At 53.5% G+C, this 27,880-nt stretch overlaps 9 protein-coding genes and 1 non-coding gene across 10 annotated transcripts; 5 read left to right on the top strand and 5 right to left on the bottom strand.

Annotated features, from left to right (window-relative positions):
- Window positions 1-588: 588 nt before the first annotated feature.
- On the top strand, window positions 589-1,476 carry INS49_002475 (uncharacterized protein; the record flags this gene model as incomplete). Its single annotated transcript, XM_043163286.1, has 1 exon — window positions 589-1,476. The coding sequence occupies one exon, from the start codon at window positions 589-591 to the stop codon at window positions 1,474-1,476; it is 888 nt and encodes a 295-aa protein (XP_043031792.1).
- Window positions 1,477-1,836: 360 nt separating this feature from the next.
- On the bottom strand, window positions 1,837-4,598 carry INS49_002474 (uncharacterized protein; the record flags this gene model as incomplete). The annotated part of the gene is made up of 8 exons (XM_043163285.1): window positions 1,837-1,839; window positions 1,913-2,443; window positions 2,505-2,880; window positions 2,947-3,001; window positions 3,053-3,942; window positions 4,008-4,119; window positions 4,180-4,456; window positions 4,521-4,598. The coding sequence occupies 8 exons, from the start codon at window positions 4,596-4,598 to the stop codon at window positions 1,837-1,839; spliced, it is 2,322 nt and encodes a 773-aa protein (XP_043031791.1).
- Window positions 4,599-5,332: 734 nt separating this feature from the next.
- INS49_002473 (uncharacterized protein) lies at window positions 5,333-9,360 on the top strand (the record flags this gene model as incomplete). The annotated part of the gene is made up of 7 exons (XM_043163284.1): window positions 5,333-5,618; window positions 5,679-6,023; window positions 6,878-7,298; window positions 7,346-7,889; window positions 7,947-8,147; window positions 8,203-8,952; window positions 9,010-9,360. The coding sequence occupies 7 exons, from the start codon at window positions 5,333-5,335 to the stop codon at window positions 9,358-9,360; spliced, it is 2,898 nt and encodes a 965-aa protein (XP_043031790.1).
- A 748-nt stretch (window positions 9,361-10,108) lies between these two features.
- Window positions 10,109-11,217, top strand: INS49_002472 (uncharacterized protein; the record flags this gene model as incomplete). Its single annotated transcript, XM_043163283.1, has 2 exons — window positions 10,109-10,301; window positions 10,352-11,217. 2 exons carry the CDS (start codon window positions 10,109-10,111, stop codon window positions 11,215-11,217), a joined length of 1,059 nt encoding a protein of 352 aa, XP_043031789.1.
- A 569-nt stretch (window positions 11,218-11,786) lies between these two features.
- INS49_002471 (uncharacterized protein) lies at window positions 11,787-13,405 on the top strand (the record flags this gene model as incomplete). The annotated part of the gene is made up of 4 exons (XM_043163282.1): window positions 11,787-11,889; window positions 11,958-12,420; window positions 12,575-13,218; window positions 13,347-13,405. The coding sequence occupies 4 exons, from the start codon at window positions 11,787-11,789 to the stop codon at window positions 13,403-13,405; spliced, it is 1,269 nt and encodes a 422-aa protein (XP_043031788.1).
- Window positions 13,406-14,196: 791 nt separating this feature from the next.
- On the bottom strand, window positions 14,197-15,247 carry INS49_002470 (uncharacterized protein; the record flags this gene model as incomplete). The annotated part of the gene is made up of 3 exons (XM_043163281.1): window positions 14,197-14,700; window positions 14,778-15,039; window positions 15,210-15,247. 3 exons carry the CDS (start codon window positions 15,245-15,247, stop codon window positions 14,197-14,199), a joined length of 804 nt encoding a protein of 267 aa, XP_043031787.1.
- A 295-nt stretch (window positions 15,248-15,542) lies between these two features.
- INS49_002469 lies at window positions 15,543-15,636 on the bottom strand. The gene has a single exon. It is a non-coding gene; the product is annotated as a tRNA-Gln (tRNA).
- A 1,893-nt stretch (window positions 15,637-17,529) lies between these two features.
- INS49_002468 (uncharacterized protein) lies at window positions 17,530-21,566 on the bottom strand (the record flags this gene model as incomplete). The annotated part of the gene is made up of 5 exons (XM_043163280.1): window positions 17,530-17,653; window positions 17,782-18,172; window positions 18,237-18,588; window positions 19,077-19,095; window positions 19,780-21,566. The coding sequence occupies 5 exons, from the start codon at window positions 21,564-21,566 to the stop codon at window positions 17,530-17,532; spliced, it is 2,673 nt and encodes an 890-aa protein (XP_043031786.1).
- Window positions 21,567-22,789: 1,223 nt separating this feature from the next.
- On the top strand, window positions 22,790-24,628 carry INS49_002467 (uncharacterized protein; the record flags this gene model as incomplete). Its single annotated transcript, XM_043163279.1, has 3 exons — window positions 22,790-22,924; window positions 23,033-23,425; window positions 23,516-24,628. The coding sequence occupies 3 exons, from the start codon at window positions 22,790-22,792 to the stop codon at window positions 24,626-24,628; spliced, it is 1,641 nt and encodes a 546-aa protein (XP_043031785.1).
- Window positions 24,629-24,843: 215 nt separating this feature from the next.
- INS49_002466 (uncharacterized protein) lies at window positions 24,844-27,405 on the bottom strand (the record flags this gene model as incomplete). Its single annotated transcript, XM_043163278.1, has 1 exon — window positions 24,844-27,405. One exon carries the CDS (start codon window positions 27,403-27,405, stop codon window positions 24,844-24,846), a length of 2,562 nt encoding a protein of 853 aa, XP_043031784.1.
- Between the last annotated feature and the right edge of the window lie 475 nt (window positions 27,406-27,880).

Raw genomic sequence — 27,880 nt, 5'->3', positions numbered from 1 at the left:
CAAATGCGGCGTACTTTTAATAGTGCCGTCCTTGCATACGGTCAAACACCGCAACGACGTCCCAAAGGCAGGCTCTCCTCACCGGCGGCCTTTTTCTGATACCCAGTCATGCGCCAATGTTTCAAACAACTGGGAGTGATCTGCCTGAAGGAAGACGTTAGTGCTAGGATGATCTCACTGCTAACTAGCAAGGTATCCCATAGAGGGGCACATGGCTCTTAAAACACCTGTGAGGTACTGCATATCGTTTGTCAGAAAGAGAAATTACGCTTATTATATTAAATAACAAGTAAATAATATATTATTAAAATAACATATTCTGAAAAATTGTGTAAAGGTGGTGAGTTTGGGTGTGTTTGTGCAAATCTGCGTTGTTCATTTTGCCCCACTATAGCAATGCATCGGTCTTTGAGGCTAGCGCAAAGACTGTCTAGCCTAACACGAAATACTTAAGGAGTCCAATCTCCCGTTTTGTGATGTGTGTAGTTCTTTCAGAATTTCTATAATCACCTCCGGGAATTTACTTGCCTTCTGTCATATCAGTGGTTTTTTTATGATAAAGTTGTGAGCGGATCTATTCTGATGCCCATGTCTCTTCCACATCCCGACAAGACCTTTTTCATCCTCCGATCATTGATTTACCACCCAGATGACCTCATTCAACTGGGTCAAGTCATCACAGACCCCAGAACTCCATACATCCGACTTGCACCACCAGTACCTCTCACTGATCCCCTGAAGGCACGCATAGCCAAATCTAGTAATTGGAGCTTAACCTTGAACGAAGTCGACGAAAAGTCCATTGGCGTGTTTGCTCACATTATCAAAATCTTGTCGGCCGAAGCAGGCGGGTCTACGTCTCAAGTCGAGGTGCTGAAGCGGCGAGGCGCGGTTCTGGAGACCCAATACTTCGAAATCTCTGAAGACCCCACCTACGTCAAGAGAACCTCGCAGGTCGAGGTGATCCGGGATGAGTTACAGAAGCTCAGAAGCTCGGGGAAAACACTCTACATGGTGACTGGAATCAAGATTGTGAGGTGGCCAGGGGAGGCTCTTCATGAGCAAACGGATTCGGCGACGGCAGAAGGCAAGGCATCAGCTATCCTGGACCCCGAAGGGCGGGTTGAAGGCGGCTTCGATGCAAGGACGCACACGTCTAATGCCACGATCACCGCCGAGACTCCAGATACTTCCTATGTTGTGGCATATCGCCTGCGTAGACTGAGAGTGAGCTGGATACAACGCCGTCTCGATCTACGCGAGGAACAGGGCGGTGCGGAAATGAGCGGGGTGGGTCGCTGGAGCACCAATGACGAGGAAAGCTTTACTGTAGAAGATGATCCTGATTGTTGGGAGATCGAGGATGCGAGTGCGGATTTCAAGGACTTTGGGCCATCTTTGGCGATGAAGGACGGCAAAATGGAGGCTATCGACGAAGAGGATAGCAGTACTTGCTTAGTTATCCGGGCAGCATGACAGCTTTCGGGCTTAGGTAAATTTATCATTGCTGATTAGTTCATAATGCTATGGGGATATAGTCTTTCCCAACTACTAGTATCGAGATAGGGCGTTTGAATATTAACCCTCGATACACTTACCCAGCTAACAAATGTGATGGACAACATGGAAGTAAAGACTGGAATATAATGACCATTACCTTGCAAACAACCTCTTCGTCAAGCTATACTATGTCCTTCTGACGTAATATATCGGCCAATCTGGTGGAAAAAAAGCGTTTTCTTGTTATTCCAGTAGATGAAAAGTTTTCGTATTTCATCCAGTCGTCTCTCCCGCATTCCGGTGCGAGATAGTTGCAAGTGCCACTGTTTGATGTGCCTACTGAGCGGCTCATTACCGTCAGCATAGCCTTAACAGCCTCCGGTGTTTTGAACCTGCTCTCGCGGCCCTTCACTAGCTCAACAGCATACTCGCCAGCCCGGTTCACCTCGTAGAACTGGTACAGGAGAGCCACGTGAGCAGCGACGATCGGAGTTGCGAATGATGTTCCGGACATAACGACTCGCATATCGCATTCTTTTCCCGCATGCTCACACGCAGAATTCGGACGAGACTTCTTGGCGTCCCAGCAGAAAATTTCGAATTTTTCATCCTCGGCCTGTTGCCGGAGATGCAAAGGCCACGTGGATACGATCCGGTAGCCAATGGTTGCAAAAGAGTACGATGAGGCATCGTGATCCGGGATAGCGCTGAATCCCTTGACGGTCCCATATCTTCCTGTCGCGAGACACTTGAAAACATCCTTGTGCTTAGCTGGGTAGTGCATTGACTTATTGTTGCCATGGTTGCCAGCAGCGGCCAAGATGATCACTCCATTTGAGATGGCTGTCTCTATCGCTGTTTGGAGCTCCGGCGATCTATTGGTCAGGCCAAAAGACATTGAGATGATTTCAGTCTTCCATATCTGGATGGCGTGATCCAGGGCCTATGTTACACGTGATTAGACTATTGCTATGTCGAATCTAGGCTTCCAAAGTTTTGTTTACCTCGATGATCTTCTGTGCAATGCGCGCATCTGTCATGATTGTCGTCCTTGATTTTCCGATGCGAGCCACCGTGAGCTGCACATCTGGTGCCAATTCCAGCAGGAGACCAGCCACAAAAGTTCCATGGCCGTCATAATCCACAGGTTCGTGCTCGCCGTCACCAGAGAAATCGCGAAACTGATGCTGGTCTTCGATGTCGTCATATGATGACCATCTTGTCGACCGAATGAATGGGTGGGAAGCATCGATGCCCGTGTCTATGACGGTTACCTTTGGTCGATTGCCATCATTGGGTGGTATTCGGTCGAAAATGCGGTTTCGAAACCTTTTGAAATTTTGGAACCAGTTCTGCCAGTCCTGCCAGTGATCCGATGCCCTGCATTTCAGTCAGCCTAATTTATCAGTACCTCGAAGCCATGCAAGGCTGGATAGGAATCTCGACTTTGAATCTTCCTTCAGTGGCTCCATATCAGATAGCAGTCCGATTGCGTCGTTTTCTGTCAATCTCATTAGCATTAATCTTAGCTCGCATGGAGCGGAGTTGGTACCGTTGGCTGTGAAAGTTGCAACATTTGAGCTCCTTTCTTCTCTTATCGCGTCGCCGGCGTGACGCACGAGACGCGCGTGAGGATGGCCCTCTAAGTTTGATTTGTATGAAAACGAGTGCAAGAGCGCCTGATCAACCCCTCGGGCGAGATTGAACGCTGCTGCCGCCGCCTCGTCTGGGTTTCCGGGATTCAGCGTCGTGAAATGCTCCCATGCAGCGGCTTCGAGAGGGGCTATGATGCGGTTAAAAAACTCCAAACGCATAGCCTTGTTGTCATCTTTCACATTCGCGAACGTGGCTGGAGACAAACAAGCGCGTATGGCGAGGCGGAATTGTGGTGGGAAGCAAAAGAACTCCGGCTGATCGAAGGCTCCCAGCGCTCTGAGATAGAGGGTCTTTCCTGGCTCGATGGCTTTCTTCTCCAAGAATGATTCTAAACTCTCTCCGAGGAAGATCTCGAGGAGCATTACCCCAAGCATAAGAATAGGAGGGTCGTCGTGGCATTTGTCAGGATTCGCGGTGACTTTTGGCGCATGTGCAGAGTTGCCGAGAAAGGGTCGAAGCGGAAGGACCCCAGATCCATCGAGGAAGAACAAAATGTTCTCATGTTGCCAAAGACTTTTGATATTGTATCCACCGTGCAGGTAAAGCAGAGAGTACGTAAGGAGAATGGCAAGAGCCCATTTGATGTCGAGACCCCATTCTTTCTCTTTGATAGCGATCAATGCCTTGAGATCAATCTGGCCTCGGAGGCTCTCCGGTTTCAACGTGGCTTTATCCGCACGGTGAGGAGATCTGATCAGAACGTTTTCTGTCAAGATAAGATTGAGCTGATAGTAGCTAGGACCCCGGTTCTTCAAGTAGTCGCAAATGCAGTCTGGTGGAATCGTTCTGGGTTCAGACCGCAGTGTCAATCCTGGTTGGCTTCTTGTGGCTGGTCAACGGTGGCAACTTACTTGTCTCCTTTGCCAGTGCTGACTTCCAACTCATGCCACTGGAGCTCAGGATTCCCTCCGGGATCGCAATTCGTCATGATGCACAAGGACGTGGGCTTGGGCTTTCTGTCGCCTTGTTTGTGAGTACGGAGTCTCAGTCTGACATCTCTTTGGAAATGGCAGCCACGTTTACACAGCGCTGCACCGAAGGCATTGGAAACAAATTGACAAGAGTCATCGTCCGGTGGCTTCAAATCCTTGGGCATCTTAGATGCCTCTATCTCGTCATCCAAGATACCGTTCTGGTACTCGTACTTATCTGTCAGGCGCTCCATTTCCTGTTGCAAATCGAGCCAGCTTTCCATCGAATCTGGGGATCTAAAGTAGAGGAGGCTGACTAGTCTATCGTACGAAGGGCGCTTTGCGTTGACGATGTCATGGATCTCTTTTTGCCGCTCATACTGATCCACCTGCTCTCCTGTCAGCTTCATGTCATGGAACCGCAGCCGCCGGGAAATGCTCTTAGAAACGTACGTATGATCCACCTCCCGGTAGCTGTGCGATATTGAAAATTATGTTGAGGGGGCCGACTAATCTCCTGATGTCCTCCATCATATTCTCGGCTTCCGTGATGCCGATGCCCTGTAGATGACCCTGGAGAAACCAGGCTGAGACTTCGATGTTACGTAGGCAGCCGGACCTTTTGTCTGTCTGACCGAACTCTCGCTGCAGCTCCTTGCTGATGTTTGACAAAGCGATAAGTGCAGATATCGTCCACGTGAATTCCCAAGGGAGGGACTCGTTTTCATTTTGCCTGCTCAGGCCGGCACCCATTATGGTGTCACGAGACGAGCTCGGTTGAAGCTGGCTGGTGACGGAGTCAGAAGAATGTGTATCCGGGCGATTGAAGACGGAGGTCGTCGTGAGCCTACCTGCTTAGTAGTCTCAAAGTAGCCCACCAGAGAAGGAAGCGTGGGCATGACAGTACGGAGGCCCCCGCCGCGGGAATTTGTACTCCGAGTTCGGTGCACCAAACTCCACAGTATAGCTGTGCTCAAACACTGTGGACCTAATGGCCAGGAGTACTTGTGAAGTACACACACACTCCTCTCGTGCTCCAGAGTGTTACGTGCATCTTCACAAGGGTGGAGATTGTGTCACAGGCCAATCATTCGATCCAGATCTGCGAAAAAGAATTCGCTGCAGTAGCGCTTAGTTGGGTCGCGTCGTCGGTAAAAGTTCTGGCCTACGCAAAGTCGATACCCTTGAATCTGCTGTTGTCCTGACTGTTTTCGATAGTTTCTTGTTCGTCCCCAATTGTCATCGACAATCCGCCGCCTATCAAAATGACCACAAAGCGAGAGCACGCCGAGATACGTAAGCGGTCCGAAATATGTTTCCAGTCTTTTACCGAAATATCTCATTCGGCCCAAGTCCAGCGAGGAGGCGGCACCTACGACCATGTTATCAGTGGATTGATTGACACGTTTTCGCGGTTCCGGCTTTGGATCTCCAACATTGGCGTCTTTGCAGATGACCAGTTGTCTTTAGACTATCGAGTGCGGGAGGTTGGCGAAATCAAGGAGTTGTTTCTTGGTCAGCTCGGCATCATTGAGTGCCGGCTCCTTCAGTGTACGCCTTGTTGATCATTTGAGTCGTGCCGAATCATGCTCTAATTACGGATGGAGATAGTTCATGAGATGTTCAGCAAAAGCACATCTGAAGATGACACTTTCGTGGCGAGAAACTCGAGCGATCTCAACGCAAGCCGCCGTGACATCGTTCCTACCACCACCACGCACGAGACGAGCGAACCCGATCCCTTCAAAGAGTGGAGTTCGGAGGAGTTGCTCGCTTCGATCCATCGAAGCATCGACTGGCTGCAACGTTTATCAAATTCGATCAGGAGAGCTAGCTCGACCAGCCAGAATGCCAGTGCCAAATATTTCAAGATTGAGGACTACAAAGGAGACAAACAAGCCTCCGAAAGCGAAGTGCGGGGCCGCTACAAGGCGATGATACACGACATCAGTCCTGGTCTGCAAGACGAGTGGATGATTGACCGGCTGGTTGACACAATGATTTTACGTCTAAAACGAGTTTTGTACCGACGGTCCCGTCAAGTTGAATGGTCGTTTCCACATGTCAAAGCACCATCATTGCAAAAGACGCCATCTCAAACATTGGCACAAGCCCATGACGTTCCGCAGCCAGTCTATCCAAGCCAAAGCGGAACAAGCATGCCCAGACTCTCACTAGGCATGGATCAAGACATCTCTTCTAGAGCTAATCGGGCCACGACATTGAACATATCAACTTGGAAGCGCAATCCAATATACAAGAAGTCAGAGATATCTAAGGCGGCAATGACATCAAAAAGTTCCGCGCATGAGTTGACCATCCCGCCCCCACCCAAAGCCGCTACGGCCGGCGAGGACTTCACCTGCCCCTATTGCCGTCTTGTGTTGAGGAGTGATGTTAGCAAATCACCCCATGCGTGGAGGTGAGTATGGAGTAGGTCCTTTGAAGAGTTGGTCTAGGAGGTATGAACATACCTTACTTGGTTGGTACGCTAATATGTTTTAGTAAACACGTGAAGCTGGATCTGGAACCGTACATATGCATCTTTTCAAACTGTGGCGAAGGTTTGGAGATATACCGTACCGAAGCGGAATGGCTTTCACATATGAAGACTGCTCATCGTATGGGATGGTACTGCGTCGCCGCACACGCAGATCACACACCTTTTGTGGCTGAGACGGCTGAAGATTATAAATATCACATGATGACAGTTCACGCTAGCGAGTTTTCAAGCGAAGAGCTTTCTCTCATCACGGATATCAGTCGCCAGGCCATCTCGCCTACGATTGAATGTTGTCCGTTCTGCTCAGACGCCCCCACGACGTCAAACACTCTCGAAAAGCACGTCATCAAACATTTGCAACAGTTTGCCCTGCTGTCTTTGGACATTCCAGAACAAATCTCCTCCCAAACAACGGAGCCAAAGAAAAGCCCAACGCATCAGTCTTCTATTGCTTCGAGGTCTCTGGACTTTTCTACGGACGAAGAAGCGGCTGAATCCGAAGCTGAGACACGAGAAACGGTCAAATTATTCAGACAAGAGTGGGAAGACCATCTGGCTTTTAATGACGAGAACAAGTCTATACCAGATGACTCTATGGACACTATGGACACATTGGACCCAGATTTTATGGATTACACGAATTCGCCACCTCCTGAACTGTTGGATGACCAAATGTTCGAATTGGATTGGAAAGTGGTTCAGGACTCAACAGAGCAACGGAGCGTCAAGTACGTCTCATCTTCCTGATTTACAAGCCTAAACTAACCAGCAAAAGCATGGGTCCGGAGAGAAGTGACCAACCTCCGCTTCCCGCACATCAAGACACACCTAGAATTACGATCCCCAGGATATCGATTGATGGCCAATCCGACTACGAAGACGAGAGCACAGATGGGAACGACACGGATGCGACACGGGATGATTTCCCAATTCCTTCAGAGACTGACGAGGCTCTTGACTTGGAAGACCGAATTTGGCAAAAGGCCGTCAACCACGCGAACGGCGCTACCCCATCGTTCTGGCCACCGGGTGTCTTGAAAAGAATAATCACGAGACAGGCTGTCACAAACGAGATCTTGAAAGCTTTCCCGAACTATAGCCGAAAAGAAGGCGAGAGTATAGCGGAAAGGGTGTGGGAGGACAGGTCCGGAAAGTGTGTCAAAATCTTCACCATTCTTGTACTACTCGACGAGGTTCAAGTGCTCGTGGAACACATCCTCGGATGCCCGCAGGGCGTACGTGACCACGACCTTCCCCTGACACTGAGGAACAAACATGGGAGTCCCAGCAGAAAGCTCTGCCGAGCAGACTCCGAGACAGTATGTTGTTTCTCTAAATGGAGACCCTGGAAGTCAGAGCAATTTGAACTTTTCCAGAGGCGCCTTGCGGTACCTGTATTCAGGTTCGACAGGAGAAACAATGCTATCATCCACCTCGATCTGGACGAGGGAGACATCTTGCCGTGGTGCGAAGAAGCCGTGGTTCCACCAGTCAACGCAATGGACGGCGGGTATGGCACAGTGACAAGAGTCAAGATCCACCCTAGATGCCATGAATTTCATGACACATTGAGAGCAGTATGTCTTATCCTTCTCTAAGCTCACCCCTCAACTTTTGCTTATCTGATCGTAGATCAATGTCGCCGGCGGACTTTTCGCCGTGAAAAGGCTGCGGCAAAGGATTGTTAATCAATTCAGGGACGAGGTCGACGCACTCAAGAGATTCAACGGGAAGGTCCATCCACACCTTGTCACTCTTCTGGCGACATTCACGCAAGCGGAATACTATTGCATGATTTTCCCATGGGCCGAATGTGATCTTGAGCAGTACTGGGAGAACAACCCGCAACCAGACCCAGGTGACATTGAACTGGGTCGCTGGCTTTCACGACAATGCCTGGGGATCATGGAAGCAGTGAACGTAATACACAACCCTAGCCACCTCAAATCAGAAAGGAAATTTGGGAGGCACGGCGATATCAAGGCGGAGAACATTCTTTGGTTTAAATCCCGGCCAGATGACCCCACAGACCGTGGCACTCTGGTGATATCGGATTTGGGCCTGACAGCGATGAATAGCGAAAAGAGCCGATCGATGCAACCAAATACAGGCCTGAAGATGACACCATCTTACAGACCCCCAGAATGTGATATCAAGGGTGGAACAATCTCCCGAAGCTTTGACATATGGACGCTGGGCTGCCTCTATCTCGAGCTCATGTGCTGGTTGCTGAGGGGCAATGCAGGGAAGATCCAATTTGATCAGGCACGAACAGCGCCATTCATATTCGGTACTAAGGCAGACATCTATTTCGATATCGAAGAGCGAAAGCAAACCACGCCGGGAATGTTTGTATTCAAAGTGAAGGATGTCGTGTCCAAGGTAAGATGAATCATCTCCCAGCCCATCCGCTGAGACAACAGACTAATTCTTTTCCAGACCATAAGCGAACTTCACGACGACCCGTACTGCTCACGATGGGTACACGACCTGTTGGATCTGGTTGAGAACGACATGCTAGTTGTGCTGTCAAAGACCCACAAACGCAAGACGTCCCAATTTTTGCTGCACAAACTTCGAGCCATGGACGACAAGGTCCAGTCGAGTGCAGGGTACAGCACAGGTCCAGCGCCCCAGAGCAGAACCCCCTACTGGAGACCGCAGGTCGGCACCTTTGCCGAGCTGAACGAAGTAGCGCAGAAGTATGTTCTCGAACATGGGGTGCGCACACACGAATCTGACGAGCGGCCGTTGGAGCAGTCGGAGGACCTGGCAGAACTGGATTATTAGAGACTACACACGTGCGGTTCCTTGGAACTCACACAGATCACTTACATTGGAAGAGAGTGGCATTGTCAGAAGACGTCGAATCCCCGGCGATTTTGGATGGGACAAAGTTTCGTTGTCTGATCGGAAATGATTAGGGAAAGTCGGGCCTCCACTTTTCCAAGTGCGTTTTTGGGAGCTTTATTATTTGTTGGTAAGCCATTTCTGTGTTTCTTAAGTATTAGAATTTTGTTTTGCCTGGCTATTCTGGCGTCGGAGTCCCCTGTGGAAGAGACGGCCGCTGGTTGACGAGCACCTCTAACGCATGCGGTCGATGTCTTGTTACCAGACCTGAAGGGGCCTCAAGTGGGGCCGGTGATGCCCTCTACTGCTGACGTCTTTTTCTTGGAAGCAATGTGGCGTCAACCATCTAAAGAGATGTTGCCTTGATTCCCCGGGATAATTCTTTTTCTTCGCCTCGAGATTGAGTGCTGCAGGAAACACACGACTCAATTGTTACATAAATCGTGAGGGTTGCACGGGTAATCAAATATCCTCCATGTCGATAGCCGGATATCAGCATCCGGAATGCGGGGGATGATTGACGACATGTCCTACCGGTACCCGGCTTCGGAGCATCTGAGTAATAGACAATCGACAACATCTTCCATTACTAATATTCACAGTTTACCTTTTCGGCTAAGTATTAACACAGTTCAAGCACACACCAGTCTCAATTTCAGATTCACTGCAATAATCACCAACCGACAACATGGCAGGACCTCTCAAAGTAGCCGTGCTGGATGACTACTTCGGCTTCGCCGGACCCATCTTCCAGAAACTCGACTCCAGCAAATTCGAAGTAACCATCTTCAAGGACACGCTGCTCCCTTACAACCACCCCAAGACATCTCAGGATGAGAAAGACAAGCTGGCCAAGCGGCTGGAGCCGTTTCAAATCATCTGTGAGTACCGTCAGACCTGCATGGAAACGCCCAAGACTGACTAGCGCCAGGCACGATGAGAGAGCGCACCCCGTTCCCGAGAGACCTCATCTCGCGCCTGCCGGGCCTCAAGCTCCTCCTTACGACCGGAACGCGCAACAAGGGCTTGGATCTGGACGCATTCAAGGACCACGGCATCCCTGTTGCGGGCGCGGTGAGCGCTGGCGACAGCACAACGCAGCACTGTGTGGCGCTGATCCTCGCGCTGGCCCGCAACATCGTGCCGGACGATCGATCCGTCAAGACGGGCGGATGGCAGACCGGAGTGGCAGTGAGGCTGTCAGGCGCAGTTCTCGGCGTTGTCGGGCTGGGGCGGCTCGGTGCTGCTGTGGCAAAGATCATGCACACTGCGTTCGGCATGAAGGTGATCGCGTGGAGCACCAACCTGACGCAGGACAAGGCGGACGAGCAGGCCAGAGAGGCGGGCTTGCCTGTCGAGGATGCGGATGGGGAGAAGACTTTCAGGGCAGTGAGCAAGGAGGAGCTGTGCCGGCAGTCAGACGTCGTCAGCGTGCACGTGGTGCTGTCGGACCGGTCGAGGGGAATGATCACCAAGAAGGAGCTGGAGCTGATGAAGCCCGAGGCGCTGTTCATCAACACATCGAGAGGCCCTCTCGTGGTGGAAAAGGACCTGCAGGACGTCCTGGAGCAGGGCAAGATCCGCGCAGCAGCGATTGACGTGTTCGAGCTCGAGCCGTTGCCGCTGGACAGTGCCTGGAGGACGACCAAGTGGGGACAAGATGGGAGGGGCGAGGTGATCTTGACGCCTCACACGGGTTACGCGGAGAAGGAGACGCTGGCCAAATGGTATGAGGAGCAGGTCGCAAATATCCTCAGGTGGGAGAAGGGAGAGCAGCTGGCCCATGTTATGGCCTGATTTGCTAAATGGCTGGAAAAGGCAGAAGTGTCCAGGTGGATTGACTGATTGATGCAGACCAAAGCTCATGACGGATCTAGGTACCAGGGTAGTGTGCACCTTCCAAACGACCTGAACTGCTACTCGAATTGAACATCCCTGGCATCTGCACTGGTGCCTTCCCATTTCGTGTCAAAGGCGCACCACACACACTCCCACCTAGCCTTTGTTTACTGCACGCATTGTGGACACTGTCTGATGCACGACTGCCTACCTTCCTCCTTACCTGCCTGCAAGAGTGTCTGATCTGTATCCAGTCCGCCCATCGCGTCATAACGTGCCGCGACCGCCTCTGTTTGGCAAAACTGTCAGTCACAGCGAGTCGCTCCCTGCTACCATACTCCTCCTTCCCTCCACCTGCCTCAGAAATCATCGGTCACATTTTTTACCTCAACCCTCCTTTCCCCTGCTCGACTGTCCACAGACCTTGCAAGTCTCCCCGCCCGTATTCTTCTTCCTGGTACTGGTGCAGTTATTGTTGTGGTTGTTGCTGTTGTATTCCCGCTCTGCTTCGCTGACACGCCTTCCAAATGCCCACAGACGCCGTCGAGAGACTGCTCGCCAAGATGAGCAAGACGGGCTCTTCAGACATTTTGCCTCCCAAGGTGGAGTCTGGCGAGGCACCAGGTCCTGGTGAGTATCTACTGTCTTGTTCTTTCTGGTCTGGCACCCCGACAAGAGGTTACTGACCCGGGCCACAGACATCCCGCCCTTCCCCAGCTACTCCATCGAGCCCGAGCGTCCCACCACGGCCAACTCTCCCAGATACCCATTCCCCAGGCCATTTACTGGTGGCCCCATTCCAGCCCCTGGAACCCCTCAAGACCGTTTTGCGGCTGTTTTGGGTCGTCCTCGTTACAGTTCCATGCCCACCCCATTGATGGGCATGGGCATGGGCATGGGCATGGGCATGGGCTTGAGCACGAGCACGAGCACGAGCACGTCGTTCCCGGACCCCTCCCTCCAGCAGCCTTCGGCATTCAATATGCACTTGGCTGCTCCAGGCTTTGCCATACCTGGAGCCCTTCCTGCGCCTCAACCTGTCGCCAGTCTCGTTCCACCCGCCATGCGCAAGTTGCAAGCGGACGCAAGTAGCAGGACCAACAACAACGGCGGGGGTCGTGGCCCGACTTTACCTGAGCCGGGGGCCCCAGTGACAACTTGGTAAGTGACTTCACCAGGGACCGGCATTCTCCCTGGCTGGCCTCGAGGGAGGTTTGCCAGAAGGCGTCCCAAATGAGGATTTCTACTATCATATCTGCTGCCTCAGTCTCTGCGGGCCCACGCGTAAACATGTTACTGATACTGACCCATAAAGGCTGAGTTTTGAGTGTCAACGGCGTCATTTCAATCCCGAATTCAAGACCAAGGAGACTTTCACCAAGGATGGAAGACCGAAGTACCAGTCCACGGTGATTTTGAAGGATGTTGTCATCAATAGCAACACCCTTTTCAACGACGCTGCAGACGCGAAGGCGCATGTCGCCGAGAAGGCCCTCAGGTACATTCGCCGGGAGTGGCCCAGGAACGGATTGCCCTCGTCTTATGGCGGCACTCGCAGACAGGCCGCCGATAAGAAACAGGTGGAGGATCTTAGCCATCGCGAGGAGGAGCTGCGGCGGATGATCAAGCAGCGTCACCAGACGAAGAGCGCAGAGCCGCCCCAGAGCAGCCCTCCAGTGTCCTCCGGCGTAGATATGTCGGATCCCGCCCAGGTACGAGCCTTTGTGGAGGGCTTCAAGCTCGGCCAACTCGCAGCTCAGCAGGAAGCTGCGGGAAGTGGCTCCTCACCGCCCAGCATCCCGCATTCCCGTCGCAGGTCTCGATCCCCAGGCCGCGGCCGGAGCAGCTCACAGAGCAAGGCGGACGAATCCTACCGCCAACGCTCCCCAATTCGTGATACAAGCAAGACAAGCCGTGGGGCCCTCTCGCCCCCACGCTACTTCGATGGTAGTCGCCATGGTATGTGACCTCAAGTACCCTTTTATTCAATCGAGCTATCTCAGCAGCTCGTATTCTCGTGGCAAGCTATATGCCACGGATGGTCGGTCTTTCACAAATTGTAGTTGCTGACCAAAGACTCTCGGAAGATTCCCGCCTGCCCTCGACAGATAGGTACCGGCCCCGCAGTCCTCCTTCAAAGAAGTGAAGGAGCTTGATGCTGCGCGACGAAGTCTTTGGCCCCAGTGAATGAACGGGAGATGTCATGGTTCGCGCCCGCGGCGGCCATAGGCAGTGTTTTTGACACTTCTGTTTTCCAGCAGCTGTTGAACTGGCTGCTAATCAAGGCTTGGTTGGCCTAAACGGGGCGGACTTGAACGGCCCTCATTCCATTGGGAGTAACGGCTTCAGGTATTGGCTGCCACTGGCCACCTCTTGCACATGCGACTTCCCTGGGACATGGCAGGGAGCTTGCAAAGCTCGGACTCGAAGAATCAGTCACTCAAGAGATAGAAGCATGCAAGACGCCTGGAGCCTCTCACCATCGTTCTCGACACTTTATGGTTTCTTTTGTTGGGCGTTTCCTTCAGGGCGAGATTCCTGCCAAAGAATACTCCCTGGAACGAGCTGAGGCTGCCGGGGTTTTTGACTCCTCATACTTGATGAATCAGTCTCTTTGCATTTGACTGTCGGCGAGGAAACCTGAATGACATCTTTAGCGAGTACCCATCTAAGAGAAGCCTGCAGGAGAAACCGTGAGCCATGGTGGAACTCTCTGACACTTGGCTTTTCTGGGTCTGAAAAACTTCTCAGGGAGGAACTATCTGTAAAGGCATTCAATTCGGAATGGAGCTTTGATAGGGTTGGCTGTAACGTTGGTTTCAGATACATATAATTGATGAGGCGATGTGTAGTCCCCCAGCCATGCTGTCGCCTTATGCTTACTCAGGCTTTTAAGGCTATGACTCTCATTCACCTGACCTCCTTGCGTGCAGTGTTTTAGAGGCGGCTCGGCATCCTCGCTCCACCGTCTAAGCGAATCACACACCCGTTCAACATGACATTCTCAATGACATGCCTCGTCAGCGCTGCGAACTCGGCCGCCGTCCCGCCACGCTTAGGGAACTCCATGGCCTTCTCCAAGCTGGTCCGGACCTTGTCGCTAAGCACGCTGGTCATGGGCGTCTCGAAGGTGCCCGGCGCGATGGTGACGACGCGGATGCCGTGCCGCGACAGGTCCCTCGTCATGGGGAGGGTCATGGACGCCACAGCGCCCTTGGAGGCCGCGTATGAAACCTGCCCCATCTGCCCGTCGAATGCGGCGGCGGACGACACCATGACCACCACGCCGTGCTCCTTGTCGCCCGAGGGGGTGACGGAGGGAGGGGACTGCGACAGCTGCGGGAGGAACTGGCGCACCAGGTCGATGGTCCCGCGCAGGTTGATACTGAGGACGAAGTCGAGCGATTGCAGGCTCAGAGGTCTATTCTTGCCGTCGAGGATCTGGGATTTGGGTTAGCTGGTCTGAGGGGAAGGAGGGTTTGTGATGTGCGTGTCTGTGTAAAAGAGGCTTGCCATACCAGTGCCGGATTGCCAACCCCAGCGGCGGGAATGATCCCACCCAGCGGCTTGCCCGTCTCATGTACCCACTCAGCCGTGCCCTTGACGGCGGCGGCGATGCTCTCCGTGTCCGTGACGTCCACGGCGAAGAACTTGGCGCGAGAGGGGCCGCCTAGCTGCTTGACCAGCTCGGCGCCTGCATCCTCGTTGAGGTCGAGGACGGCTATGTTCCCGCCCTCCTTGTTGAGCTCGACGGCTGTTGCGCGGCCGAGGCCGGATGCACTGTTTTGTGGCAACCGTGTCAGTGAACGTGAGCGTGAAGCCATGTGGGTGAGCAGCCAGGGCGGGATGGGGTCAGTCGGGCAGGGCAGTCTTGCATGTGATCGCCCGAGGGGAGCGTGTTTGGCCCTCTTCCCCAGGCACGCTAGGGGTGTTTGGCTGAGACCACTTACCCGCCTGATATCACGAATGTACGGCCCGCGATCTTCATCGTGAGGACTGAAGACTGGTGGTGCGAGATGTGGGCGAACCGTCAGTGGGTGTTGCTCAATACACCTGTCCGTCTCGTCTCACTGACCACTGGGGCCGGGTTGTCATCCGTGAGCCTCGGCCTAGACCTGCGCGTCCGACCACCCGCTTACCTCATCACTCGCCAACACATTGTATCTCATGCTGCGGGCCTGACACGTCGTTTCTCTCGTGGCATGGCAGAAAAGAAAAGAAAAGAAAAAAGTGAACAATTGCGACAAAAATGGCACAAGATAATAAGGGCAAAATGGCAACTAAGATCCCGCCCGGACTCGAACCGGGGACTCAGGAATAATCAGGAATGAGAAAACATCAAAATCCTACGTGCTAGGCCAACTACACTACGGGATCGAAATTTTGGGAATTGTGAGAGACTCATGACACAAATAGATTTGGGGGGCGGAAGTGAAAGATTAGTAATAATATTACTCTAAACTTTTAAAAAGAACTATCCATATTTATAATAATTCTCAAGAGATAATTATTATTTGGCTTGCTGGAATTATAATAATTATAATTATAAGGATATAATTAAAACGATAATTAAGAGGTTTATAGGCCGCAAATACCACCAAGTCAGCCACCTGGATGACTATCTGCACTCTTTTTATACATGTCTCTCAAAAGTTTCCTGCTGGTCTCATTCACTTACTTGATATACCCCCTTTAACTGTGAAAAAAATAGATACAGACACAGGAATAACCCGAGAAAGACTGGCGCAAGGCCTGGTTTTACAAGAGTTGCCATCTAATGACGGAGAACGTAGGCAGTGCGAGTTGGGCCACATTTAATGGGAGGTTAGAAGGGGGACAAGTTCGCTAGTTCCATCGTGTGTATACAATTTACCCTGATATGTTAATCTGAGAATTGTCAACTCAGATTGCTACAGTGGGGTCCACGGTTAGTCCTGGAGGCTTTAGAAAGAAAATTCTGCAACACAGGTTTATCTTGACTAGTTAATTCGGAAAACGTTTCTACCATGATGTTGGTTCTGAAGAAATAACGTTGCTTCTCTGATTCGCACAATATCTAAGTACTCTTATGCCATCAAGATAAACAGCGTGTATTATTTAACTAGCAACTTTATCTGCATCCTGACTTGCAGTGATATCTAGTCTTCTGACGATACATGTGGACGGGCGCATTCGTGCCTGGATCCTCCCACATCTACCCAAATGTCTAGCTAGGCCTCAAGCGCGGTACTCTTCTCTCTATGCAAGGTCAGTATGAGGAATGTGGCCAGGGACAGTGCTGCGATCACACACGCGCAGATATGGTAGCAACCATGCTCATTCGCGTCAGCTTTGCAATACAAGTTCGGCTGAGCGCAGCACGACGTGTCTCCGGCTCCACCGCAGCAGTCTTTAGACGAAAGTCAAGAAACAATCAGAGTCTCATGATATTGGGGGCCGAAGAAAATCGTAAAGAGATGTGTCGAAGGTAGGAAGCTGCACACTCACTTCCCAGTCCGCGGCAGATCTGCGCCGACGCGCCAAAGGCCATCAGGGCAGTCAGGAAGATGGTGGTGAAATGCATGTTGATGAAAGTCTTGTTGCGAGGATGTTTACTTTGAAGAGACAAGTTTGGACGGAAAATTCCAAAGAGAAATGGAGTCTGCATTTTTGAACGTGAACTTGTGTTCTGCAATGTATGAGCGGCTTCTTTGTCTGACGATCCTCCACTCTTTCTCTCCAGCGACTGGTACCACGCATTTTATACATGAGAAGGCTGGCAGAGCGAAGTGGTCTCCTCGAAGCTATAGCTATGGATACAATAGCACTGTCTCGTGTTCTGCGAAATGCCAAGTTCGAGAGTCAGGCCAATACGTCTCAATAAGGCAGGCCACTGAATAAGCTCGGCTTAGTCCGCGGGCGTTGGATAAGCTTCTTCAGGGGCATCAATGCAACACTCGCCGCTGGCGCCGGTTGGCCGCTTACTATCAACCAAGCGAACATGAGCGCCGTTTAGTGACGGAACGTGAATATGTTAGAATGTAACGATGATCGATAGAAATTTACCCTATGAAAAACTGGCCGACCGTGATTCTGCCGGTGCTTACAAACCAGAGTCCCCTTCGCACTCGGCACAATGTATCTGCCAAAACCAAACCTTGTAGATGTCCACGCCTATACTACTGCCATCTGACCATACTGAGCAGGCCCACCTTCCGGAATGGTTGAAACTTCAGAGATTTCATGAAATGATCCGCAGGTGTGTCCGCAAATTCTCCTTTTGCTAGGCGCTTAGCAGGTCTTGTCAGCCACGCATGGGTCATAATCATCGTCCCATGGGAACGCCTTGAAGACGACCTCAGTGCAGTCGGCCAACTTCGAGAAATCGTTGTCTAGGGTAATGAGTTTCTTCCATCTACGAGTACGTCAGTATCTTTTCAAAATCAGTCTGGACCCAGGGCTCCAGGGGGTCCAGGGTCTGGGATTTGGGGGGTTGGGGACATGTCAGAGAGTCAGTCAACAGACACAGTCAAAAAAACATACCCATCGACGAAGTCCTTGATCCAAGCCTCCTGGCTCACAGCGTAGACGTTCCAGGAGTCGCGGGTCTGGCCGTACTGCGACAGGAAGAAGTCGCTGGGCAGCGTGGTAGGGGCACCGCCGTCGCGGGTCTCTGTGTAGTAGGTCCACGAGTCGAGCTCCCCGACAGTGGTGTCGAACGGCACGCCGGTGTGGTTCTTGCCCGCGCTGTGCGCCCCGACCAGGGCGACGAGCTCGTCGTCCGTGAAGCCCCTGGCGGCGAAGACGCTGATCAGTGTCGGGGCCGGCAGGATAGGCGGCGGCAGCTGGCCATCCAGGGCTGCCACCGGGTTGTCCGTCCGCCCGACGTAGAAGGGCGTGTAGGGCCCCCATTTGCAGGCCTTGTTGCCGATGGCTGAGAGGGCGTCAGTCTCTTGATAACCTTTTTACTTGACTTTTTTTCGGAAGGTCATACTCACCGCCAGCCAGGTTGATCAGGTCAGCCACCCCGACCCTGTACCTGTTGGCCACATCGCGGAGCTTGGCACAGATAGGGATGAGTCTCTCGTTGTCTCGACGATTGAAGCACTCGTCGGTGAGAACGATGGAACCATCACAGCCTCCTCTCGGGAAGCAGTCATGGAACGGCAGGCGGATGGACTGGCGAGCGTAGTCGGTACAGAAGCCATACTCGTCGATGAAGTCGTACTTCAGCTCCTTCGCGATGTAGTTCCAGACCTCGGGACAAGTGGCACCCTCTGAATTGGCCTCTGGCGCGCCAATGACACCAGCGGCCATGAAGAAAGAGACGAGAGCAGCCTTTGCAAACATCTTTGTGAGGTATAAAGACAGATGAGTATTTTCACAAATGGTAAGAAAAAGAAAACTGAAGAATAATAACGACCTCGAAGTCCGATTCAGCTCGAAACGAATGTCCCCAACGTGGTACGCCCTTCTGAGAGTGAGAGTTCGACGGTTAGAAAAGAGCACTTTCAACGGAACCCCGAACCAAGGAGGGCGCCACCATCTTATGGCTCATCCTCAGCCTCCATGAACTCGCTTGGGCCGCGCCCACCAATGACGAGGCATCGATGTCTAAATTTGCCCTCTCCCTCATCAGCTGGCGACGTCCGCGGCCGCCGGGTGAGCCCATCGTCGTGAAGCAGATGAACTAGCTGATATCCGAGGATGGACGTTGATCCGCGTGAGGCTGCCCGCTGTCAAAAACGGACGGGCTACAACTAGCGCATTCGCTTTGATGATAGGTAGGTGTAGTGTTTACGCGACACGATTTTGGGTGCAACACGAACAGGCTCAACATTCTGACCGGCCACAAAACTTATCCGAGGTTGACATCGAGTACGAGCAATGGGATCGAAAGCATTTCCAATAACGAGGTAAGCGTGCTCCTGCCATGGTTCAAATTAGTGCTTCTTTGGGGAAAGCTGGATTGAATGTTGCGGTATTGACCGGAGTACCTCAGAAGCTCTGGGAGAACCGGGCAGAACCTCGAGGAATATTGCGCCTGTCTCGACGAATCAGAAATCGAAAATTGCCAATGTGTATCTTCCTCAAGTCATGACGTTTGTAGGAGACAGGAAGAATGTGGCGAGCTCGGCCAACTGCGCTACTGGCCCGCAAACCTGAAGGGAACATCTTCAGGACCGTTTGGAGTGAACAATGGGCTATAATGCAGAGGAGCACCACAAAACACCACAGATGGGAGAGAACTTGGGAGCATGTCGTGGACGCTGAGCAATGACTGGTTGGAGCTTTCCATACCGTTAATCGGTGTTATCTAATTATTCTACAACCAGCTCGTGTAATAGACGACTCAAAGAAACGCATTGAAACTTGGGCTTTCCTTGCTCAAGCTTCCTTGGCCTCTGATCGCACAACCGCCTCGGCCGGAATTTCTTTTCCGCCGATGCCCTTCGGCTGACACATGTGTACAATTGCCGTTGGCACAACAGCTGAGGCCGAGAGAGCAGCCAGAAATGCCATGAGAGCAGAAGGCTGCACATAGGTGGCTCCCTAGCCAGGATCTCGGCGGCGGTGAAGTTCTTGTTGTGGATCTCTGGGGTCTGCCCGGTTGAGACTAGGTAGACGATATAGCCGATCCAGGCCGAAACAGTAAGCAGGCCGATTGTCCTCAGCTTCGGGAGGCTGGGTATCCTTGGCTTGTTCCATGGGAGGCTGCACAAGTAGTCCATGGTGGTGTTGCACAGCAAGTAGAGGCCCGCAACGACGAGCGTGTCCTGCAGGAGAAGCTTGACCCAGTATGGAAGAGAAGATGGCCCGTGAGTGAACCGAATCGAACCTATAGTCTGGTTGTCGTATAGCTCATATCCGTATGCTGGGCTGGAGATCTCAACCAGGCTGAATCGCCAGGCAGTCATGAGTGCAGCGAGAGAACCGAGGCAAATGCCTGTGGTGGTCTTTGTCATCGCAGAGTTGGCGGCTGCTTCGACTACCATTTGTACCAGGAAGGTGTTCAACGCAGCGCTAGCTACCGACGAATGTCCAGCAGCGAAGAGCAAGACGGATATGAGGTATTGGCAGAGGTTGATGATGCTGCAATTCAGGGTCCGTCGTGATGAGCCGAGCTGTCGGGCTGACCCCTGCGGCTCGGTCTGGAGGCAGGCTAGGTGGGAGGCATATTGGCAGATAGCCTTGGTGAGTGAGGAGCTGAGGAGCATGCAAAAGAGCAGGTTCTTTCTGTCAATGGAGCTATCGACGTCTGGTGACAAATACAGCACCAAGGCGGCGATGGCGAGGTCGCATTGCATATAGAGTAAAGACACCCAATGCCATTGTGCAAAGGCCTGCAAAGCCCGTGCAAAGGCCTGCAAAGCCCGTGCAGTGAGCCTGGAGCCAGTAAGACCAACAAGCCCTGCCAAGACAGAGTTCCACATGAGGTTGACAAGTTCCGGTACTCGGACGGGTTGCGGCCCCGTATTCGTCCAGGAGTAGAGGAGAACGATAGAAACTTGGGTGCTCATGAATGCCAGGCCAGCGAGCAGGGTGGTGGAATTGATGTTGAGGCGGTCTCCGACTTGGACTCGAAATACACCGGAATCCTCGACTTGCAAGACGCGCGATTTCTTCAGGCGAATGTAAGTGATCCGTATGATGTACACCAGGTGGAACACATAAGCCATGGCGATAACAAGTGCTGGTCCAGCCTGGAGGCCGTTGGCAGGGATCATGGCCAGGGCGGCAATGGTAGTAGGCGCGCGAGTGACGAAGAGGAACAGCGTGCCGTAGAAGGTGAGGCGCCAGTCCAGGTTGGGACGATCTTCCAAGTGCCCTGTCCACTTGAGGACATTGCGAAGGCTGTAGACGATTTCGGACCACAAAGCGGCGAGGGAGAGGTCAAGGCCCCGCCGGGATATGTTGAACTTCGCAACCATGCTCATGCCGAGGAGGGTCAAAAGGTGGTGGAGGACCATCTCGGGGACGTGCAGGTAGTGGGGCAGCTCCGAGATGTAGATAACAGTCCGTGAGCCCCAGCAGAACTGCTGAGAGGGATTCATCGGGCGGCGGAAGCCGGCGATGTCGTCCTCCGGGGGTGTCTTCCATACTGCTAATCCGCACCCAATCAAGGGGATGGGCTTGACGATGAGACCGAGAAGCATCCCGAAGAAAAACAGATACTTCTCATAGTTACCCCGGAGTTTGTGGTAAAACCCAGGGCTCCACCATCTCACTATGCGATCGACTGCAAGGCGGTACAGGGACCAAGCTGCGAGCCCGGCGAGGAAGGGCAGGAAGGGCACGTCCTCCCGCGAGAACTCGAGTTCGCCCATGGTCTTTCAAGAAGGCATAGGCGCTCGGTTGCTGGTGATTCGAGTTTGTAGCGAATGTGTTTTGGTAAACCTGCTGATAGAGGGGCGGTCACATAGAATCTAACGAGTGGAGATTCATAACGATGACAATGTGGTTCTGAAATAATGAGGGCCGAAAGGGTTTGTGCGACTGCCAGGTTCCGGCATCCAACTTTTCAATCCTGTGTACCCGTCGTTGTGCCGCCCTCAAGATCATTTTCTGGCAATGTGCCTTCCGCGCCGGTGGTTGTGGTTTCCCTAAGCTCGTCGTATCCGCATGAGCTGATCTCACAAGATGCGGTTCGGTCCCGGGCCAACACGGGACCAGAACTTGCTAAACAGTGTCGTCTGTCAGTAAACTTCAACCATTTTTTTACTGGTGCACCGTATCTGTTCACTGACCTGTTCACTAGGCGATGCTCAAGTCCGAGGATGGACATGCTAGCGCGGCGCCGCGGAGTCTCGAGACGTACGGACGCAACACTATGCACACACACGACGCGATGTCCCCACTGACTCGAGATCTGACTTATCGGGATAGCTCTTCAGTAGTTGCTGCAATGGGTATATTTAAGCTGTCCCGGGCAAGCTGTTCTGTGCTGCGGGATTGGCATGTGGAGCTCTCCACATCCGAGGATGTGGTCGATATCATCCTCGAAGTCTGTTCCATCCTAATCAAATTTGTATCATCGAATCACATCATATCAACATCATTTGAGGAAGCCACCTTCTGTCGCAAGTCACCGCGAGAGTTGGTTGGAGGAAGGACCGTATCGAGACACGAGGACGACTGCGCGCCAGCACTGAAGGAACCTGCAGCGAGCAACAAGGAACAGCGTCAGTTATCGTACTTCATTTTTCCACGAATTGATGATTATGGCGCTTGAGAAGTAAATGTGTCTGCATTTCTATCAGTAACACTCATTGCTGTGCTCATACAGCCTCACACACACCCTTCGTCGCTTAAAGGGCCATCCTCAACCTTGAATCAATGTCACAACTTGCAATGTCAAAACCTGCAATGTCCAAACCTCCAGATCCGAAAATCCAACCAAGCCAAGAACGAACTTCGCGGGAGGGCTATCTAGAGTACGCTTTATCCAACACCAGAGACAACTAAAGAGAGCAAGGCGCCGCCAACATCTCATGACGATGAGACAGAACTTCATGCCCCGGGCGTCGGGGACCAACCTCCAACGGAGCCGATGAGCCAGACGGACCAGGACCGCCAGGTATTTTCGAAACTTCCAGTGTGGAGGAAACGGACGCTGTTTGTCTGCTCGTGCGCGCTGTCCTTCCTCCTCCAATTCGATATGGCCGCCGTGGCTGTGACTTGGACTGTAAGTCAACAAAATGCCTGACCCGCGCGGCTTTCAACGAAAGAGGGACGAGAAAGACGTGTGTGAAAGAAACCAGGCGACTAACGCATGTCCTTTCACGGAGCACAGAAAATCGCCGAAGACAAAAAAGCGCCCTCAGTCAAGATCTTCGCCCTGTCGACAGGCTACCTGCTGGCGCAGACGGTCTTCCAGCTCGTCTTCTCGCACATCTCACACGCCGTGGGGAGGAAGTTCATGTACATCACCGGGCTGCTGTTGTTCCTGGCGGGCGCGATCGCCGCGGCAACGCGACCGCCCATGGACGCACTGATTGGCGCGCGGGTGGTGCAGGGTATTGGGGCGGCGGGCATGTTCACCATGTCGGCCATCGTCATCGTCGAGATGACGCAGCCGAGGCAGCGAGCAGGCTGGACGTCCCTATCGCAGGCGTTCGGGGCGTTGGGGAACATTTGCGGGCCGCTGGTCGCGGGGTCGCTGTGCAATCACTTCGGGTTTCCTTGGGTAAGTCTCTCCGAGTCTTTTCGGATTTTCTTATGTGTAGATAGTTTGGTGCACAGTCATGCTAACGTGCAAAAAAAAAAAAAAACACAGTCCTACATCTTCTTTTTCGAGGTCGGCATCGCCGTTTTCCTCCTCTCCGCCCTCGTGCTACTGCTGCCAGGCGAGAACCGCAGCCGCAAGGACAGACTGCGCGAGCTCAAGGGCTGCGACTGGTACGGCATCTTGCTTTTCTTCGTCTGCTCCGTCACGCTCCTCGTGCCCATCAACATCGGCGGAACGACCGAGGGGCTGGGGTGGGAATCTGCGCCCGTCATCACCTGCTTCGTTGTGGGTCTCTACAGCCTCGCCGTCCTCGTCTACCACCAGCGATGCCTGGCAAGCCGGCCCGCCTTCCCCCGCGAGATCTTCGCGCGGCCCGCCACCAACGTTGCCTTCCTCGGTAACGCAGTCTGCGGTGTCCTGATATCAATGGTCTTCTACCACCTTGTCCTCTTCTGGGACGGCGTCCGGCGCAAGTCCATGGTTGAGGTGGGCAAGATGCTGCTGTCCGTGACGCTGACATACCCGGTGGCCTTCGCCATTACGGGAATCGCCATCAGACGTTGGGGGCGGCTCAAGTATGCGACGGCGGCGGGCGCCATGCTGGTGACCCTCGGCTTGGGACTGATGCAAATCATGACGGAGCGTGCCTCCCAGGCGGGGCTGCTCGTCATCTGCGTGTGCGCCGGCGCTGGGTGTGGCATATTTATGCCCGCCATGGTCAACGCCGTCATCGCCACGACGGACTCGCGCTGGCATCCGCATGCGATTGCCATCCGTACCCTGCTCTACACGGGCGGCCAGTGCGTAGGCGTGTCCCTCGGGCTGGCCATCTTCACGACCGCATTCCGTAACCGCTTCGACGCCCAGGAAGGCGACGCCGCCACCAGGGCAGCCGTCGCCAAGGCGGTCCTCATCAACCCGCAGGAGCTCATCAGCAAGCTTGAGATACTGTGGAGCCTAGCTCCCGGCGGCGAGCTGGTCAGAATGGTCGTCGGCGCGCTCAGGGCGGTCTGGGTGGTAGCCTGCGTGTTGGCCGGTGTGACCGGCGCCTTGGCCATCTTGATGAGGCTCCCTGACCTGGCTAAGGATAGCACGACGGAAAGAGTCCTCCCTGACGAGGAGCGACAGGAGAAAAACACCGAGATGACATCACGACGATAGCATGGCGTTAGAACCGGTGCCAAGTTTCTCGTAAAGCGGGCGCTGAAGGCGTAATGGAAAAGAAGGTGTTTGAATGTGGCTGAGCGACGCAAGTCTATTGTATTCGCAGTCTTCGATTGCTCCTCGGGTCCCTAGATTCTCATTCCCCTTACATGACTTAGGTATCTTCTTAGGTATCTTGTATCCTCCAAAAAAATGCATATGCAGTGCAAGGTCTAAATCATGCCAAGGTACCGTGTCTCAAAAACAGTGTCTTTAGTGGCGCCCTTGACCCCAATGCTGACAACCTCGCCAGGCACTATGTCCACGAGGTTGTCATCGAACTTGACGCCGTCATCGTCGCATTCCACCGCCAGACCCTTGATCGGGACCTCGGCGCTGACCTCGACAGCCGTGCCGTCCTTATTCAGCACAGCCTTGAGCTCCTTTGGCTTCTGCAGGTGCAGGTACTTGAGCGGCTCAGGCCAATTGACATATCTTGCCAGCTGCTTGCCAGTCTTCTTGCAGATCGTGTACGCGGCGACTACGGTGCGAGCCTCCTCGCCCTTGCCTGCGGTTTTGACAGGGACTTCGACGGCCAGAATCTCGGTCGACCTGTTCTCGGGCAGTACGATATCCTTCTTGACCGTTTCGCTGTACGTCTCCTTGCCTGTCTCGACATCCCACGCCTTAAGTACGGTGTCGACGGTGACGTCCTCAAGTGTCAGGTTGCTGCCCCAGACCTCGATGACGATCTTGGTCTCGACGTCGACTCGTGTGTACTTGTCCTTAGGGTGCTTGTGCTCGCGGCGCGTTATGCCGATGCTCAGAGGAGCCATCTCACGCTTGACGGTGTAGTAGGCGTGCTTGGGGCGCAGGTAGTAGTCCACGATGGCCCACGAGGTGACAGGCCAGCAGTCGTTGATCTGCCAGACGAGGGCCCCGCCGCAGTATTCGCGCCCGGGGCCCTTCCACTGGCGCTTCCACAACCGGTACGCAGATGCTAGGCACTCGGCCTGCATAAGCTGCGTGCAGTAGATGAACTGCTCTATTGGGTCTGGCGCATAGCGGAAGTTCTCGACGAGATACAGGGCTATGCGGCGCTCGTGGCCGTCGGCCTTGTTGTGGAAGTCGACGGTGCTGGACTGTGGGTACCGGTCTGGATCGTCCTTGCCCTTGGGCAGGTAGGCGTCGATGGTCTTGAGGTTGGGGAAGGCTTCCATACCAAACTCGGAGACGAACCGCCCGACAAGCTTGTCGAAGTCTTGATATTTCTCTTGAGACCCGTGCCAGACGTTCCACTGATGTAGGTCGCCCACTGTTGGGTCTGAAGTAGGCTTGCCTGCGCCCCAGGGGCTACCGAAGTGGTAGTACGTGTTGGGAATGAGCTCGGAGCAAGCATCGGCCAGGATCTTCTCGTAGATGTATCGGGCGGGGAAGTCGGTCTTCAGCCAGGACTCGGCATCCTTGTTCTCGAAATCGTACGTGAGGTTCTCTGACTCTTGGTACTGGTAGTCCTCGTTGTTGCCGGCCCAGATGACTATGGAAGGGTGGTGTCGAAGGAGCTTGATGTTCTCCTCGGCCTCGCGCTTAATTGACTTGAGGATGGAGGGGTGAGCTGGGTAGTTGCCACAGCCAAACATGAAGTCCTGCCAGACGAGAATGCCATACTCATCGCACGCGTCATAGAATGCCTGCTCTTCATAGATACCACCACCCCAGACGCGGATCATGAATTGGTTGCCGTCGGCGACGAGCTTGACCCATTCATAGTATCGTTGACGGGAGATGCGTGGCAGGAAGTTGTCGGCCGGGATCCAATCGCTCCCGCCGCAGTAGATGGGAATGTTGTTGACCTCGAAGAAGAACGAGGTGCCAGGCTGTTCTTTCAGGGCGCGCTGGATGAGCTCGGCTCGGCGGAGGCCAATTTTCTTGGTGACGCTGTCGATCTCGTCATCACCATCGCTGAGCAGCGTGGCCTTGACGGTGTACAGAGGCTGCTTGCCGTACCGGACAGGGTACCACAGTGAAGGGCTGCTGATGCGGAAGGTTGCTTGGAGGTCAGCGCCTCCCTTGATCGTCTCTGATGCCACGCTCTTGCCGTCCAGCGAGACGTCGAAGCGGATCTTGTTGGCTGGTCCCTCAACGTCGGCATGCGCGACGACGGTTGCGGTCTCTAGGTCCTTCTCGACGGTGGTATCAAAGTACAGATCCGAGACACGAGACTCGTAAATCTCGAGGTTGACCGGCCTCCAGGGCCCGCAGGTGTTGAGGACTGGGCCCCAGTCCCAGCCGAACTCATATTGCGCCTTCCGCACGGCCAGTCTCGAACTGTCGCCGTTCCAGCAGCCCCATTTGTGGTCTGGGTACTTCTCGACCTCCTTCCAGCCCCTCAGGTAGGCACTGTCGAAAGTGATGACCAGCTGGTTGTCACCCTCCTTGGCGGTGGAGGTGATATCGACGCGTTCAGGCGTGAACATGTTGTCTGACTCCAGGATGGTGGTGCCATTGAGAGCGACCGTGGCGAACGTGTCCAAGCCGTCAAAGGCCAGGACGGCCTTGCTGCCCTTCTCGACTGCTGGGGCTGTGAAGGAAGTCCTGTAAACCCACTGCTTCTCTCCTATCCACTGGACTTCGAGCTCGTTCTTGCCGATGTAAGGGTCTGGGATGAGGCCATGGTGCATGAGGTCAAGGTGGACGTTGGTCGGGAATTGGGAGACGGGCAGGAACTTGTCATTGTCCTTGTCGGCCTGTCTGAACTCCCAGTTCTTGTCTACGGGTATGACCTTGGCTGCCATCCTGCGAACTGAGTGGAGGTGCAGGTTTTGTTGTTGATGGAGGAGGAAGGGCCTTGGAGGAGCAGATGGAATAGACTCTGGAACATCAAGCTGAGGGACTGTATCCCGTGGCGAAGGCGTGAGTCTTGTCATTGCGAGATCTCGGTAGGAATTGTCCCATGGGCAGGAAGGGACGTGTGCTCCTCTTATACACCGACGTGGGGAAGTGACGACCGGGTGGTGTGGTGATGCTCTTGTTGGAGAAGCTACTGCACCGCACCGCATTCATGCAGCTACTCTCCCCAATTCCCTCCCCAACTGCCAGGGGTGCCATGCAGCCTGGGCAGCGTACCGTACGGTTGTGGTAGGATGCCCACGATGGAGACCCCCTCATCGAGGCCTGTTCCATGTACCGCGACCCTCACCACTGCAGCCGCACGCAGGAACGCGGGGGGTGAGCCGCCGAAATTCATGGGTGGTACGTTACGCACTTGGT

Source organism: Diaporthe citri (genome assembly GCF_014595645.1).
Source record: "Diaporthe citri strain NFHF-8-4 chromosome Unknown scaffold_1, whole genome shotgun sequence".
Classification (NCBI taxonomy): Eukaryota; Fungi; Ascomycota; class Sordariomycetes; order Diaporthales; family Diaporthaceae; genus Diaporthe; species Diaporthe citri.
The sequence above is the reverse complement of the archived record's forward strand: the minus strand, read 5'-3'. Positions and strand labels throughout refer to the sequence as shown.